Source organism: Chanodichthys erythropterus, chromosome 4, assembly GCF_024489055.1.
Source record: "Chanodichthys erythropterus isolate Z2021 chromosome 4, ASM2448905v1, whole genome shotgun sequence".
NCBI lineage: Eukaryota > Metazoa > Chordata > Actinopteri > Cypriniformes > Xenocyprididae > Chanodichthys > Chanodichthys erythropterus.
In genome coordinates this window covers 37,320,785-37,338,544 of record NC_090224.1, presented here as the reverse complement: position 1 = coordinate 37,338,544, position 17,760 = coordinate 37,320,785, and the positions used below count along the sequence as shown (strand labels likewise).

The following is a 17,760-nucleotide window of genomic DNA, read 5'->3' as shown; positions in this document are numbered from 1 at the left end:
ATATTATATTATATTATATTATATTATATTATATTATATTATATTATAGCCTATTATAGCTTATTATAGCCTATTATGGTATAGTCTATTATATTATATTATATTATATTGTATTATATTATATTATATTATAATATATTATAGCCTATTATAGCTTATTATAGCCTATTATGGTATAGTCTATTATATTATATTATATTATATTGTATTATATTATATTATATTATATTGTATTATATTATATTATATTATATTATATTATATTATATTATATTATATTATATTATATTATATTATATTATATTATATTATATTATATTATAGCCTATTATATTATATTATAGCCTATTATAGCCTATTATATTAGTAATGTGTTTCCAGGAACGTTTTTGCCTCTCTATTTTTACATTTCTCATTTTAAATACACACACATTCATGTATATATTTAAGAAAAAATGTATATTTATATATAAAATATTTATTTTTATATGTAATATATATATATATATATATATATATATATATATATATATATATATATATATATATATATATATATATATATATATATATATATTTATTTATTTATAATACATGCATATATTTCTAAACTTTATACCTGTATGTGTGTGTATTTATATATACATAATTATTATACACAGAACACACACATATATATTACGTAAACACAGACTGTTATATTGCAAACGATTAATCACGATTAATCGTTGGACCCCCTAACTTTTAGCACATTTAATTAATTGTTATGGGTGTAATAATTACTAATATATATTCTTAATTTGCTTATTACATTATAACAACAACATCAACAATATTATATTATATTATATTATATTATATTATATTATATTATATTATATTATATTATATTATATTATATTATATTATATTATATTATATTATATTATATTATATTATGCATTTCTGGGTACGTTTTTGCCTTTCTATTTTTACATTTCTCTTTTCATGGAATGTTTCTGGAATGTTTTTAATAGAGCTAAAATAAAGGAAGGCCTTGTGTTAGATTTAGGATATTATTTATACATATTTAGCGCTTTTGATTCATTTTATGGGCGTAATAATAGGCCTAACTAATAATTATTTTGTTATTATAACAATAGCACAATAGCATTATATTATATTATATTATATTATATTATATTATATTATATTATATTATATTATATTATATTATATTATATTATATTATATTATATTATATTATATTATATTATATTATATTATATTATAGCCTATTATAGCTTATTATAGCCTATTATGGTATAGTCTATTATATTATATTATATTATATTGTATTATATTATATTATATTATATTGTATTATATTATATTATATTATATTATATTATATTATATTATATTATATTATATTATATTATAGCCTATTATATTATATTATATTATATTATATTATATTATATTATATTATAGCCTATTATAGCTTATTATAGCCTATTATGGTATAGTCTATTATATTATATTATATTATATTGTATTATATTATATTATATTGTATTATATTATATTATATTATATTATATTATATTATATTATATTATATTATATTATATTATATTATATTATATTATATTATATTATATTATATTATATTATATTATATTATATTATATTATAGCCTATTATAGCCTATTATAGCCTATTATAGCCTATTATATTAGTAATGTGTTTCCAGGTACGTTTTTGCCTCTCTATTTTTACATTTCTCATTTTAAATACACACACATTCATGTATATATTTAAGAAAAAATGTATATTTATATATAAAATATTTATTTTTATATGTATATATATATATATATATATATATATATATATATATATATATATATATATATATTTATTTATAATACATGCATATATTTCTAAACTTTATACCTGTATGTGTGTGTATTTATATATACATAATTATTATACACAGAACACACACATATATATTACGTAAACACAGACTGTTATATTGCAAACGATTAATCACGATTAATCGTTGGACCCCCTAACTTTTAGCACATTTAATTAATTGTTATGGGTGTAATAATTACTAATATATATTCTTAATTTGCTTATTACATTGTAACAACAACATCAACAATATTATATTATATTATATTATATTATATTATATTATATTATATTATATTATATTATATTATATTATATTATATTATATTATATTATATTATATTATATTATATTATGCATTTCTGGGTACGTTTTTGCCTTTCTATTTTTACATTTCTCTTTTCATGGAATGTTTCTGGAATGTTTTTAATAGAGCTAAAATAAAGGAAAGCCTTGTGTTAGATTTAGGGTCTTTTTTTTATTAATTTTTAGCACTTTTCATTCATTTTATAGGCGTATTAACTAATAATTATTAGCTTTATTTGCTCATATTATAACAACAGCAGCAGTAGCAACATTACATTATATTATATTAGGCTATATTATATTATATTATATTATATTATATTATATTAATTATATTATATTATATTATATTATATTATATTATATTATATTATATTATATTATATTATATTATATTATATTATATTATATTATATTATATTATATTATATTATATTATATTATATTATATTAGGCTATATTAGGCTATATTATAGCCTATAGTTACGCGTTTCCGAGTATATTTTGCCTTTCTGTTTCTCCATTTCTCTTTTTATAAAATGTTTTTAATACAGCTAAAATAAAGGAAAGCCTTGTGTTAGATTTAGATGTGCATATCAAAACCATGCACAGTCCATAATAATACACAGACGTCATCCTATGTTAGCTATGTATATATAACTAATATATTAGTATCGTTGTCTTGTTATGTAATAGGCACATTTGTATTTGCTAAATTACTGAACAGACAACAGATCAAGCCTTTTGTAGCTTTTTTTATATAGACTTTTGTTGTAGCTTTCAGGGGAAGAGATCGTTATCAGGTTCTGTTTCATTAACAAATGGCATATTGAGTGATTCAGCTCTCTCTCTCTCTCTCTCTCTCTCTCTCTCTCTCTCCGGTGTGCAGAGGAGGGAACCTCGAGGTTCAAGGGGATCTCCTCGCCAACGTCATGCGGCGAATCTCGGACCAGCGTCCAGCAGAACGCTCAAAGAAACCAAATAGGCGACGTTTTACAGCAGTGGGAGGAGCCTCGAGAGCTCGCGCGTCCTCAGCCGCTCGGTGGGAGGAGCCAACAGCCGATGGTGCTGAGCTGATAACGCACTGAGCGGAGGTAAGAGGCGATTTCTTTACATTATTGTGCGCTATCTTTTGCTCGGAAGACGATTTTGTCTCTGTTTTTGAGTATCATAAGCTGCATTTACGCGTAAAAGTGTATTATTTGGCAGGGGTGGACATGGACAATACGTAATAACCTTGCCACTCCCTGCAGTGCTGTGATGCCCTGGTCAGACCTTCTGATTAATTAATAACACACATTCTGTTCGCAGACAACGAGCCGCAGTGAAGGACTTAAAGGAGCGATAAACAGACATATTCCTGCACAGTTGAGAGGTGTTCTGAGTGCATGTTATTCTGTGCGCGATACAATGTATCATTAAAGTAACAGTTGGTGTAAATGTCGGATCCGCGATGCTCTCTTGGCCCTGAGTGTGGAGGTGTGTCCTCATATAACATCCTGAACCGATGCTTTCCCGATCAGTTATTAGTCCGGGTGTTAATGGATCCCCTCCCTCTTCATCAGAGCCTGATATCACTGTAAACAGAGCTATGATAGCATTGCTTCGGCTTTTGATATTTTAGGTTTTCCAAGTTGTTGCCCAACTTTGCTTAATGTGGTTAAACACGAGAGCCGTTGAGTGCATGTCCAGGAATAGTCCAGGGAAAAGAAAACACACCGAAGCCAATCCAAAGATCTCAGCCACAGGATTCTGCTCTATGGCCAGAGAAGCTATAAAACACATTTGAGCTTTGTCTCATCGCTGAGGTCCACTGCATTATGCATGATGAAAGTATTTCTTTTCCATGCATTGATGGAAATGATTTCAGATCATCACTGCAGTGATATCTATGCATTAGAAGGTCTAAATGCACGCTTGTGATAATTAAATATAGCATGTGGCCTCCTTTACAACTGTATAACCTTTTTTATTCACGCTTCAAGCTGGTTCCAGTGCGTTTCAAACCCTGCTTGAGTGTTGAATGACCTTGATATCAAGGGTCTGTGATGTTTATTGGTTTGTGTTGAGTGATGGAGCCGTGAAGACACAGAGCCTCACGTTCATTACGTAATGCTGCTGATCTGAGATCAAAATATTGATTTTTTTAGGCCCATGCACTCTAAAAAATGCTGGGTTAAAAACAACCCAAGTTGGGTTAAATATGGACAAACCCAGCGATTGGGTTGTTTTGACCCATCGGTTGGGTTAAATGTTTGACCAGCGTTCTGAGCATTTTGATTTAACTCAACTATTGTTTAAAAATTACTATATGACTGACTTAAAATCAACCAAAATATGTTGGAAATTAAAAATCAGACACATAATTACTAGAGTCAACAATAATAATCAAAAGGTGAACAAGTTTTTTAATTGTTTAATTATTAGTCATTAAACGTATTATTAAATTTTAATTGATTAAACAGATTAATAAAGGTTAATTTCCCACCTATTTGGGGTTCATTTTAAGCAAGCAATATAGTAATTTTTAAACAATAATTGAAATAAATAAAACTACCAGCAGGTTCGACAAACATTTTTTTGGAGTGTGGGATTTATGTTTTTCTCATTTAACAAACCATGATTCTCCTGAGATTGTTTTAAAAAGTGTAAGAAATGTAGTTGTTTTACTATTAAGACTCATTACCACTAGAATAATTAATTGATTTTCTCATTATCTTTAATGACCATAAAGTACATTTTTTTAAGTAGCTGAATTTAAAGCTCTGTAAAGCTCTAAATATGTTTTATCTTATTATTATTGAATCATTTAGTTTATATTCTTATTAGATAGCTAAAGAATTATGAACAATATGTCAAATGGAGTGTTATTTATTTTAGTCTTATCTATTTTAGTATTCATTAGGTTAATATTCTAAATTAGTTTGTGTTTATTTTTGTTAGCTTTTAATTTTAGTTTGTTTTAGTGAATTTGTTGTGTGCTTTTGTTATTTTATTATTATTTTTTAAAAACATTTCTATTTAGTTTCATTTTTTCAGTTTAGAATTCAAATTTCCTGATAATTTACTCACCCTCATGTCATCCAAGATGTTTATGTCTTTCTTTCTTCAGTGGAAAAGAAATGAAGGTTTTTGAGGAAAACATTCCAGGATTTTTCTCCATATAGTGGACTTCACTGGGGTTCAACGGGTTGAAGGTCCAAATGTCAGTTTCATTGCAGCTTCAAAGAGCTCTACATGATCCCAGACGAGGAATAAGAGTCTTATTTAGAGAAACCATCAGACATTTTCTAAAAAAAATACAAATTTATATACTTTTTAACCACAAATGCTGCTCTGTGATGCGCCACGCATGATGTAATCATGTTGGAAAGATCACATTTTGAGGATGGAAGAGAAAATGAGATGGGGTTTTTCGCCCTACCGTGGTACTTCCACCTAAGTCACATGTGACCTTTCCAACATGATTACGTAATGCGTGGCTCATCGCAGAGCAGTGCAAGACGAGCATTTGTGGTTAAAAAGTATATAATTAGCTTTTTTTTTTTTCAAAAATGGCCGATGGTTTCTCTAGATAAGACTCTTATTCCTCGTCTAGGATCATGTAGAGCTCTTTGAAGCTGCACTGAAACTGACATTTGGACCTTCAACCCGTTGAACCCCAGTGAAGTCAATTATCAGGAAATTTTTATTCTGAAGTGAACTAATCCTTTAACTTCAACTATATTTTTTCAGTTAGTTGCCAAGACAACATTTCTCAGTTTTGAAGCCAGATATGTCTGTTCAATGCTTGAACATGATGTTCTGAAGTAATGTGTTTATCTGATGGAGTCAGGTGGAGGAGAGTAGCATTAACAAGTGAAAGTAAACCCCATCCTCCACATCAGAGCCAGAAGGCTTCTCCTTCTCCATTACATGTTGACTGTTGATATGAATGTAACAGACTGTGGTCCAGTTGGGAGATTCATTTCACAAGATGTCTTCTACAACAATCTAACTTTCACAATGTTCTGATACTGTTCATATGTTTGTTTGTTTTTTCAGTTATGAACATCTGTGGTTTATAAAGGAACATAAAACATTTCATGTGAGAAGAAAACAAGGATGACCTTGATCAGGAAACGCTGCTGTGGATGATTTTCGTACTTCCTCACAATGGTCTGTTTGCAAATGTTCAGCATCAGACCGTAAAGCAACAAACAGAGACACACAAACAAAAGGAGCTCGATCCGTTCATGCTGTTTTGGCTGGACGGTCCAGCTCTGAACAATGAAGAGACCCAAGCAGCAGTCCCAGTCCCTCAGTTTCCTCAGCTTCTTCAGCCGAAAGCCCAAATCTGATCCCAGGATTGAGAAGCCCGTCGGGAATTTGAACAAGGAGGAAGTGGCCATCACTCTCACACCCAATGAGCATGAACATGTGGAACAAGTAAGATGACATTTATACCATCTGTAACTCTTAAATATGTTTCAATTTAATCTCTGTATTCTGTAAGCAGTTACTGTAATAGTTTGTTTTACCTGGTAGACACTTTATCGACTCACTTCCTTTCACAACCATCATGCACAATCAAACATGCTCCCTCAGATTGTCGAGCTAAGTGGATTTTGAATGCAACTTCAAAAAAAAAAAATATAATATATATATATCAAATTAATTGCACATCAGATTTGTCTGAGAAATTACCCCAAAACTATAATTTAAAGTCATTGTGTTAAATGAGAAAAGCATCAAATAGACATTACAAAAAGTAGCTTTAGAAAAAAATGTTTTATTTGATTCAACATAGCATTCATTACACATAACTTTTTAGGCTACAACGGCCATGAGGATGAGTAAATGATGACAGATTTTCTTATTTTTGGGTGAAATATACCTTAAATGTCTTTTTTTTTTTTTTTGTTATTAAAATGGAAAATGAAATTATATATTTTTAATGAAATAATACTACCTTCATTCATTTGATTTGTTCAAATGGCTGATTCAGTCAGGAATGAAGTAAATGGCTCTCTTTATGAATGGGCCGTTGAATCATAATTGGTTCACCCGATTGATTGGCTCAAAACGAGAATTCATTCAGAAACATTGCTGTGTTGCTCGGAGATGCACAATCTTCTTATAGAAGCTTGTTTCTGCCACTAAAAAAAATTTAAAAGGTAATTGCGACTTTTTATCTCAGAATTGTGAAATTTAAACTTGCAATTGTGAGATATAAAGTCAGAATTGCATGTTATAAAGGAAGTGACTTTATATCTCGCAAATTCTGACTTTATAACTCGCAATTGCATTAAATGTTAATAATTTTAGCGTGCTATTTTTTGCGTAACTAATTAATTAAATGAACACGTTAAATCGACAGCCCTAATATATATATATATATATATATATATATATATATATGTATGTATGTATGTATGTATAATTAATGCCTTCCCGTACTCTCTAAATTATCGTAAATACAAGTTTCCTAGGTAAAAATTGCACATGAACGCCCTCCCATTTCGATGAGCTTGTAATCATGACTTCAGAAGTGGGAATTATCAAATTTCCGATAGCACATGAAGGCAGCATATGGCATAATTATCGTAAATAAAAAGAGTGTGTCTACAACCATGTGGCAGAAATCTCACAAGTCTAAAATTCGTTCAAGTCGCACCTTCATTCACTTTAAACTGTCATCGTCTGTCAAACACATGACTTTATCGTCTTGAAACACAAAAGGAAATGTTATCAATGAAAATAAAACTGTACTCACATTGGACATTCGGGCGCCATTTGGACCACTTCCAGTGGGGCACCTCCATACTCACACCCAATGAAAAATTAGATGCATGACATCTCTCAAACCATTTTATCTCATTTGTTTTATTAGGAGCATCTCATTTTTCCTGTTGCCAAGGAACAGAGTGTCATTTTCTTAGTTAAAGGTGCCATCGAATGTTTTTTTACAAGATGTAATATAAGTCTAAGGTGTCCCCTGAATGTGTCTGTGAAGTTTCAGCTCAAAATACCCCATAGATTTTTTTTTTTATAAATTTTTTAACTGCCTATTTTGGGGCATCAATAACTATGCGCCGATTCAGGCTGCGGCCCCTTTAAATGCTCACGCTCTCCGCCCCTTACCGAGCTCTCGACTATAATACAGTGCATTTACAAAGTTCACACAGCTAATATAACCCTCAAAATGGATCTTTACATCATGCATACTGCATGCATACATCGGATTATGTGAGTATTGTATTTATTTGGATGTTTACATTTGATTCCGAATGAATTTGAGGCTAATGGCTAATGCTACAATGTTGGAGAGATTTATAGAGAATGAAGTTGTGTTTATGAATTATACAGACTGCAAGTGTTTAATAATGAAAATAGCGGCGGCTCTTGTCTCCGTGAATACAGTAAGAAACGATGGTAACTTTAACCACATTTAACAGTACATTAGCAACATGCTAACGAAACATTTAGAAAGACAATTTACAAATATCACTAAAAATATCATGATATCATGGATCATGTCAGTTATTATTGCTCCATCTGCCATTTTTCACTGTTGTTCTTGCTTGCTTACCTAGTCTGATGATTCAGCTGTGCACAGATCCAGACGTTAATACTGGCTGCCCTTGTCTAATGCCTTGAACATGGGCTGACATATGCAAATATTGGGGGCGTACATATTAATGATCCCGACTGACAGTCTGTGTTATGTTGAGATTCGCCTGTTCTTCTGAGGTCTTTTAAAATAATGAGATTTATATAAGAAGGAGGAAACAATGGAGTTTGAGACTCACTGTATGTCTTTTCCATGTACTGAACTCTTGTTATTCAACTATGCCAAGATAAATTCAATTTTTAATTCTAGGGCACCTTTAATATAACACAAGTGAGAAAAAGTCATAACTTTCATTACTGCCCTCAGTCATTTTGTCTTTCCTCTCAGGACCGGGCTCACAGTGAAGCTGGATTAGAGGGCGGTAGGGATGGAGGAGACCCTGGGAAAGGGGACGGAGGTGGAGTGGGAGAGGACGAGGGAGGAGTGGAGTGTGGGAGCAGCGGCTCAATGGGTGTCCTGTCCTTGTCCTCCTCCAGTCAGGATCAGCTGCTCGAGCACCTGGTCGAGTGCCCGCTCTGCCTCCTGAGTCAACCACGCGGACACTTCCCTCGCCTGTCCTCCTGCCAGCACCGTGCCTGCACCGACTGTCTGCGCCAATACCTACGCATCGAGATTTCGGAGAGCCGTGTGGGTATCACCTGCCCGCAGTGCCCTGAAGTGCTGGCTCTGCCCGATGTCCGTGCCATCCTGGATGACGGTGCACTGCTGGAGCGATTTGAAGAGTTTCAGCTGCGCCGCTTTCTGGCTGCTGACCCGGACACACGCTGGTGCCCGGCGCCAGACTGCAGGTTAGCACAGAAATGTGTACAGGGCTTGACATGAACACCCGCCAAACCGCCAAATGTGGGTGTATTTCAGCAGCTCCTACTAGACACTTTTGTGGGTTGAATTTTATATATAATATATACATTTTAGTTGTAGTCTTTTAAAAAGGCTTATGAAATAATAAACTAAGTGCAATGTAGTGCAGATTTTGGTGTGCCACATAAAGTCGCCTCTCAGTACTAAATTGAGTTCTTTATTGCTGCTTATTGCGCTTAAACTGTCAAATGCACACAAAATAATGTCAAAATGCTGGTGAGTATTCATATAAACACAGTATGTTTTAAATGAACATAAACAGTTGAGAAAGAAAGCGCATGTGTAACAGTATAATGGATCTGTGCGTCAGGTCTTAAAGTGACAGCAGCCTAATAAACCTGCTGCCAAATTATGAGATAATGTTAAAAATATCTATATGGCACTTTTTCCCCATGGTTTCAATGTCAAAATTGTGGCCAGTGAAAATGCTGAGTGGCTAGAAACTTTGGAAAACCACTAGGATGAATGTGTTTGCTGAAGCACAGCAATTGTCCAATCCTCCATTATAGAGGAAGATTGTTCCAACATTTGATTGACTTGGCATATTATAATACTCTGATTTCCTTTCATTCACAATAATATCTACAAAAGGTTTTAGATGTTTTTGCAATTTTTTTTTTTAATCTATCATTTATATTCATAGCGCTATAAAAAGTGCAATGAATTTATCTTGGTAGTTTGTAACTTTGATTTTAAATATAAAGCAGAAATTTAACTTAAGATTATAATATTCATATTCTAGCTGATACTGGCAGATAGTTGTTTTTACATTATGATAAACGATAAATGGCCGCTTTTAAAATTCTGTAGTATTTTATATACTGTATATATTTTTGTATTTAATAAATAAATAGAATTTTAAAAAATAACATTTTAACATTATTTTAATTAAAGACACTAAAACTAAAATCAGCAATGAAATGCTACAAAATTTACAGATCACAACACTATAATGTAAAATATGAAAAATGGATATTCATTTTGAGATTCACTAAAGTTTACATTTAGCAGTGTCATTATTAATGTCTTATAATATTAACTTAATATAATACATAACCTGATCCACTTGAAATTTTTACAATGTTTTACAGCATGCTTTTAGTTGCAACTAGATAGATAAAACAAACTTTCTGACATAAAGGCACCACATAATATCATTACTCAGTGGAATTGCTTGTGAGAAGAAACTATTTATTTTTTCCAGTTCTTCTGGGGGGAAAAAATCTCTCAAAAAAGATTAATGTGGTCAAACTGTTTTTTTTTTTTGTTTTTTGTTTTTTGGTTTGTTGCTGGTAGTTAGACCATGGGTTCTCCACCAGCTTAGCCAAGGTGGTCTATCAGCTCTAACCAGCCTGACTGAAATGGTCATCCTCAGTCATAACCCAACTTTTACCAACTAAAAACCAAGTGATTTTAGCTGGATTTTCAATGATCAAGAGTATAAGAAAGTGTCAGATCATTGTGTCACACACGCTGCAGCGTGAAGCACATTCTCCGCTGCATTATGGATAGTTCTGGAGGCTGGCTTTAGGTTTCGTAATGGTTACCGGATCGGGGTAGTGATGGGAATCTGTGGCTGTTTGGCATTTCTTGTCAACAAGACAGTATTAGGTGTCACCTGCAGTCGCTCCGCATGGGACTGAGAGAATCCTCTCTCTTTACTACTGAGACTGAAGCACACAGAATCAATGAGAAAGCGGTAACCACCGGCGTCTGATAGATGGTGGCTTATGTTCACATATCAAATGATGTGTGTTGAAAATATTGATTAACAAGCTGCATATTATTCTCATTTTGAATATCATTTGTATCGATACAGATGTCCCGATTCGATTCCGATTCACAAGATCTCGTTTTGATTCTATTCAGTTAATTCAATGATTCAGTTTTCACTGGCTTTCTGTACACAAAACTTGTGCAAGTTTTCTTTAGCATCTCCTGAAAGGCACATTATTGTCAAGATTAATGGCAATCAGATATTGGACCCTATCATACACCCTTCGCAATGCAGCACGAGGCATCATGCAAGTGTTTTTTGCTAGTTTCAGCCCGATGCAGTTATCATTTTCACATCCTGCACCACATTATTTAAATAGCAAATGCACTCGCCCCAATCTGTTCACCCATGGTCTGAAAACGAGGTGTGTTCAGGTGCATTGTTGGCGTGTTGCTATTTTGAGGAAACTGAATAGACTGCGACATTGACCAACAAAAACCTGCTCTAAAGTCAATGGTGCAGTATTTTTTTGTTATTTAAAGGTTGTTTTAGTAATATGCACCTATAGGCTGGTGCACAGCTCGTACACTTTGCTTATTACACATACAGGGAAGCGCAGCAGCACACAACTATTAAAAATGTATTTAAACTGACTCGTCAGGTTAAGGGTGTCTATATTCCGCCATGTAAATAGCGAATCCACCATGGTGCAAGTGCATCTGTCTTTTAAAGGGAATGGGTGATGAGACTCTGATTGGTTTATTGCATGCTACACCCAAAACACACCCATGACTCTTTAAGAGAATAGGGACAACCCTTTTGGACCATGCGCCTGGGGCGCTGACCATTTTTTCTGTGCTTCAGACCATGCACTTAGATTGTTAAAGTAGGGCCCATTATATTCAGTCTTTGCAGAAATAAATACAGAAAAAGTCAATTTATGGCTTTTGAGAATCAATATGAAATCGACCACGTATTAAAAAAACGATTAATTGAATTTTTTTTTTTTTTTTTTTGCCCAGCCCTAATAATTTACTTAATCACTAATGTTTTATTGTGTTGTTTCTGTCATTCATTAGCTATGCAGTGATAGCTTACGGCTGCGCTGAGTGTCCGAAGCTAAGCTGTGGTCGGGAAGGCTGTGAAACCGAGTTTTGCTACCACTGCCGCCAACTGTGGCACCCAGACCAGACTTGCGACCAAGCCAGACGTCAGCGTGCTCGCCACACGTCAGGAGGCAATGATGTTTCCACACTCTACGTGTTCAACGAGGAGCCCGGCGGTATGATTCAAATATTGAGGGAATAACCTAATATCCATCTGGTGTCCCAGCTAAGATATTTGTTTCCGCTCTCGCTCTTTAAGATGCAGAGGAGATCAAGCCCTGTCCGCGGTGCGGCGCCTACATCATGAAGACTAACGATGGCAGCTGCAACAGAATGAACTGTACAGTGTGTGCCTGTCAGTTCTGTTGGCTGTGCATGCAGGAGATCACTGATGTGCACTACCTCAGGTACACACTTACACAACACACGCTCATCGGGTTACAGTAAGAGTAGTCACACGTAGCCAGATCTTTGACTAATGGCTAACAGCTAAGGTCTCGTCCGCATTGTAGCAGCCCATTTAGACAGGAAGATACGGTCTGATTGACATGTGAAGCAACCAACCACGGTTCAGTTTAGATTTTATGCACTTTAAAGCTGGATTTATCTGAAATACTGTACACTACCGTTTGGGGTCAGAAAGATTTTTTTAAAAGAAATTAATGCTTTTATTCAGTTAGGACACGTTCAGATATGGAAGCTGGTTTCCGCCATGGAATAAAACAATTTAACGGTAATTTCGACTTTTATTTCACTCTTTTCTCACAAAGTGAGAGTTTATATCTCACAATTCTGTCAGAATCTGTCAGCAATTGTGAATTATAAAGTCCAATTCTGAGGAAAAAAAGACTTTAGTTTCAAGTTTATATCCCACAATTCTGACTTTAACACTAACAATTGTGTTTATATCACAATTTTGACTTTATTACTCACAATTGCAACTTTATATCATGCAATTCTGACATTTTTCAAGTTCAAGTACAACAAGGTTAATCCTCTAATTCCTGACTGCTTTGTCGGACAAAATGGCGGATTCGGCGTTATGATTGGTTAGATTGCTTGTCAATCAATCTCCAGGCGAAGGGTCAATTGCGACTTTTTCACACAATTGTGAGTTTATATCCCACAATTCTGACTTTATAACTCACAATTGCGACTTTGTCAGGCAATTCTGACTTTATAACTTGCAATTGACTCTTCACAAAGACCCGCCCCCCTTAGTTACTGTTGCTTTGTCCGACAAGCGTGGCGCTGTCACGCCACACGCAGAGTGATAAATACATTGCGGAGCAAAGAGGACACTGACAACAAGTCGACAGATAAGACAAAGCAGGTTACTTCTGATATTAAACAAAGTCCCAGCTTTCAAACTGTATAATTTAAGAAATTTGAACAATAAAAACCATTTTGTGGCACTTTAATGTGTCGTGACAGATCACTGTAGCGCCTCAGCTCAAGCGGCTCGTGAACCGATCATCTCTTCCTACTAGTTCATTTATAGTATCAAATAAACAAGAATGAACATCAGAAGGAATGTTGTTTCAAACACGGAAAGATGTAAATACACACCATTTTTCAAGTTCAAGTCCAACGAGGTTAATCCTCTAATTCCTGACTGTTTTGTCGGACAAAATGGCGGATTCAGCGTTATGATTGGTTAGATTGCTTGTCAATCAAACTCCCGGTGACTTTTTCACACAATTGCGACTTTATATCCCACAATTCTGACTTTATATCACGCAATTCTGACTTTATAACTTGCAATTGTGAGAAAAAGTCATAATTACCCTTTTTATTTTGTATTCAGTGGCAGAAACAAGCTTCCATTTTGAATTGATCAAAATTGACAGTAAAGACATTTATAATGTTACAGAAGATTTCAAATAAATGTGTTTTGAACATCAAAGAATCCTGAATAAAAATGAAAAATCTACACATTATTTCATAGACAATAAAAGGAGTGAATATACAGTTTTGATCATAAATATCTTATTTACTTGCAGACTCAAATTGTTCTGGAGATTTGATGCATCTAACAAATCTCAAATGCTCGTTGTATCAATTCTGCACATTCTAAAGACTGATTAAAAAAAAGTGCTACCCTTGGAAGTCACATTAACCATGAGCATAGTTTAGAAGAGGTGATTTTCTGAATGTGCCTGCAGTTTTGTATGCAAAATTTGGTCTGTAGATGTGTGTTAGAGAATCTCATACTGTTAATAAATCTACATGCATTCATTAATCGATTAAGCTACTGTAGGCTATTGTACACTTTCTAATTAACATTTACAGAATATTTATCCAGTGTGCAGAGCTTTCACAGCCAAATACAGGACATGTGTCTGCAAGCACATATCCCACATTCATCACCAGCAGTCACCAGAGTTTGTGATCTGTTATTAAGCTACTCTCTGACACATTCGGTCCAAGCTAAACAGGGGTAATTCTGCTGCACAAGAATGTCAAATATGTTTTTCTGGCCCTAGTATACGGAGTTTGTGCCGAGCTGCTTCTGTAGCCGACTTCATGAACGTTGCAGATTATCAGATTTGCTTAATTACTCTTAATCAACACAAGTCTTGCAGAAGCTGAGGCGTTTTAGAGGTCTGATCTTTAAAATAGCGACTTTGCTGCTACCAGTTTCAGTACGCTATCTCTGCACCAAAGCTGATTTCAAATAGATTTTTCCGCTCTTGGATGTCGGCCAGCACCGACTTTTGTCAATTAATCAGTATAAATCTTGCTTCATATTTCCCTGTCCATGCAACCCAACCCCCATGATTTGCCAGAAGCAGGTTTCTTAATTTAATGAACACCCCATTCGGCTCCAGCTGGCCGGAGAAAGATTTTTATGAAATGACAGAATACATTCATAACTCTGTGATCATTTACTCACTTTCATGTCATGCCAAACCTTTCTTTCATTGGTGGTTTGATGCGTTACATTACTAGTTACTTGAAAAAAGTAATCTGATTACAGAACTCATGTTACTTGTAATTCGTTACCCCCAACACTGGTTATGAGCATTCATCAATAATAAAGTGTTGTCTTCAAATATTTACTTCAAAATGGCTTTCAAGCTAGAACCCTGTAACACTTTGCCACACAGAACAAAACAGGAAGTGACACTGACCATAGAGGATTGTAATTCACCCAGACAGTGCATGAGACTAATCGAGGATGAAATCATAAAATATTGATCCAATGAGACAGTGTGTGTCTAGCTTTTATTGGCTAATATTCCTCGTCTTATCTTTAACCTCATGTCATGTCTATGCCAGTGTGGTTGTGATACTGTAAATGAAAAAAAAACACTTCCACTTACTTTCCTTACAGTCCCTCAGGCTGCACTTTCTGGGGAAAGAAGCCGTGGTCGCAGACCCGAAAGGTTTTGTGGCAGGTCGGCATGCTGCTCGGGGCTCCGGTGGTGATCTCACTCATAGCAGGCATTGCCATACCAGTCATCATTGTGGGCATCCCGATTTATATGGGCCGCAAGGTAAAGACTGCATTATTTATCTCAAAGTGAGCTGCTATGTCTGTCCTCTCTGTGGAGAAATGGATCCAGTTAGCGTTTAATAGCTCTAGGAGCGCGAAAAGACAAGGTCAGCCCCTGGCTGTATGCTCATCATAAGAAAAGTGCTGCCGAATGCATATGTAAATTTATGTAAATCCACCAGACCTGTCCTCTTCACACAGCAGGTAAATGTGATATAGAAAATGTTTGCAAAGAAAGTAGAGAGTGTCATTGATTTATAGAGTTCATTTTGCTCTAGTAATCAGAAAACTCTCATTTGATTACTTCCTTTGTATGTTATGCTTCATTTTAAAGGTGCCCTAGAATCAAAAATTGAATTTACCTCGGCATAGTTGAATAACAAGAGTTCAGTACATGGAAATGACATACAGTGAGTCTCAAACTCCATTGTTTCCTCCTTCTTATGTAAATCTCATTTGTTTAAAAGACCTCCGAAGAACAGGCGAATCTCAACATAACACCGACTGTTACATAACAGTCAGGATCATTAATATGTACGCCCCCAATATTTGCATATGTCAGCCCATGTTCAAGCCATTAGACAAGGGCAGCCAGTATAAGCGTCTGGATCTGCACAGCTGAATCATCAGACTAGGTAAGCAAGCAAGAACAATAGCGAAAAATGGCAGATGGAGCAATAATAACTGACATGATCCATGATAACATGATATTTTTAGTGATATTTGTAAATTGTCTTTCTAAATGTTTAGTTAACATGTTGCTAATGTACTGTTAAATGTGGTTAAAGTTACCATTGTTTATTACTGTATTCACGGAGACAAGAGCCGTCGCTATTTTCATTTTTAAACACTTGCAGTCTGTATAATTCATAAACACAACTTCATTCTTTATAAATCTCTCCAACAGTGTGTAATGTTAGCTTTAGCCACGGAGCACTATCAAACTCATTCAGAATCAAATGTAAACATCCAAATAAATACTTTACTCACATGATCTGAAGCATGCATGCAGTATGCATGATGAACATCTTGTAAAGATCCATTTGAGGGTTATATTAGCTGTGTGAACTTTTTAAATGCACTGTATTATAGTCGAGAGCTCGGGGGGGGCAGGGAGTGCGCGATTTAAAGGGGCCGCAGCCTGAATCGGCGCATAGTTAATGATGCCTCAAAATAGGCAGTTAAAAAAATTAATTTAATTTCAGGGGGCACCTTAGACTTATATTACATCTTGTAAAAAACTGGTTCTAGGGCACCTTTAAGTCTCTTAAAAACTTTGCAGTTGATATTATAAATGATTTATCCATGCATATTGTTTTTTTTTTTTTTTTTAAATCCATGTGCCCTTGTAATCTTTAATCACAAGAAGCCTGTCACTAACATGAGATCGCAGTAATTATCTGTAACGAAGGCGGGACTCAGAGTAAGATCCACATGCGAAGCTTTATTAAATGTTGAGCGTGGTCGTACAGGCATGGTCAAACGGGGTAAACAGGAACATCAGAGACAGGCAGGATCGTAGTCAGAGAACAGGCAGTGGTCAAAAGGCAGGCAGCTATCAATCACAGGACAGGAGAACCAGACAGGGATCAGAAACAGGAACCGGAACAGACAGGATAAACAGGACAAACGCTTGGAAATGTTACACTGGGAAACAAGACCTAGCAGTGAGGTGATGTGTGTAAGAGTCTTTTATTGTCCTGGTAATGAGCTGCAGCTTGGTGTGGTGATTAGTGATTATTGTTAAGTGTGTGCA

At 34.5% G+C, this 17,760-nt stretch overlaps 1 protein-coding gene across 3 annotated transcripts in view; it reads left to right on the top strand.

The window, feature by feature from the left end:
• The first annotated feature begins 3,169 nt into the window (after positions 1-3,169).
• Positions 3,170-17,760, top strand: part of si:ch211-278j3.3 (E3 ubiquitin-protein ligase RNF19B) — a 32,201-nt gene continuing 17,610 nt past the window's right edge. For all 3 annotated transcript variants that reach the window (XM_067383506.1, XM_067383505.1, XM_067383504.1), the window contains exons 1-6: positions 3,170-3,302; positions 6,253-6,636; positions 9,149-9,609; positions 12,479-12,681; positions 12,765-12,912; positions 15,843-16,005. In XM_067383506.1, the coding sequence (XP_067239607.1) occupies positions 6,478-6,636; positions 9,149-9,609; positions 12,479-12,681; positions 12,765-12,912; positions 15,843-16,005 (1,134 nt within the window). In that variant the 5' untranslated portion in view covers positions 3,170-3,302; positions 6,253-6,477. The remainder of the gene's footprint in view (positions 3,303-6,252; positions 6,637-9,148; positions 9,610-12,478; positions 12,682-12,764; positions 12,913-15,842; positions 16,006-17,760) is intronic.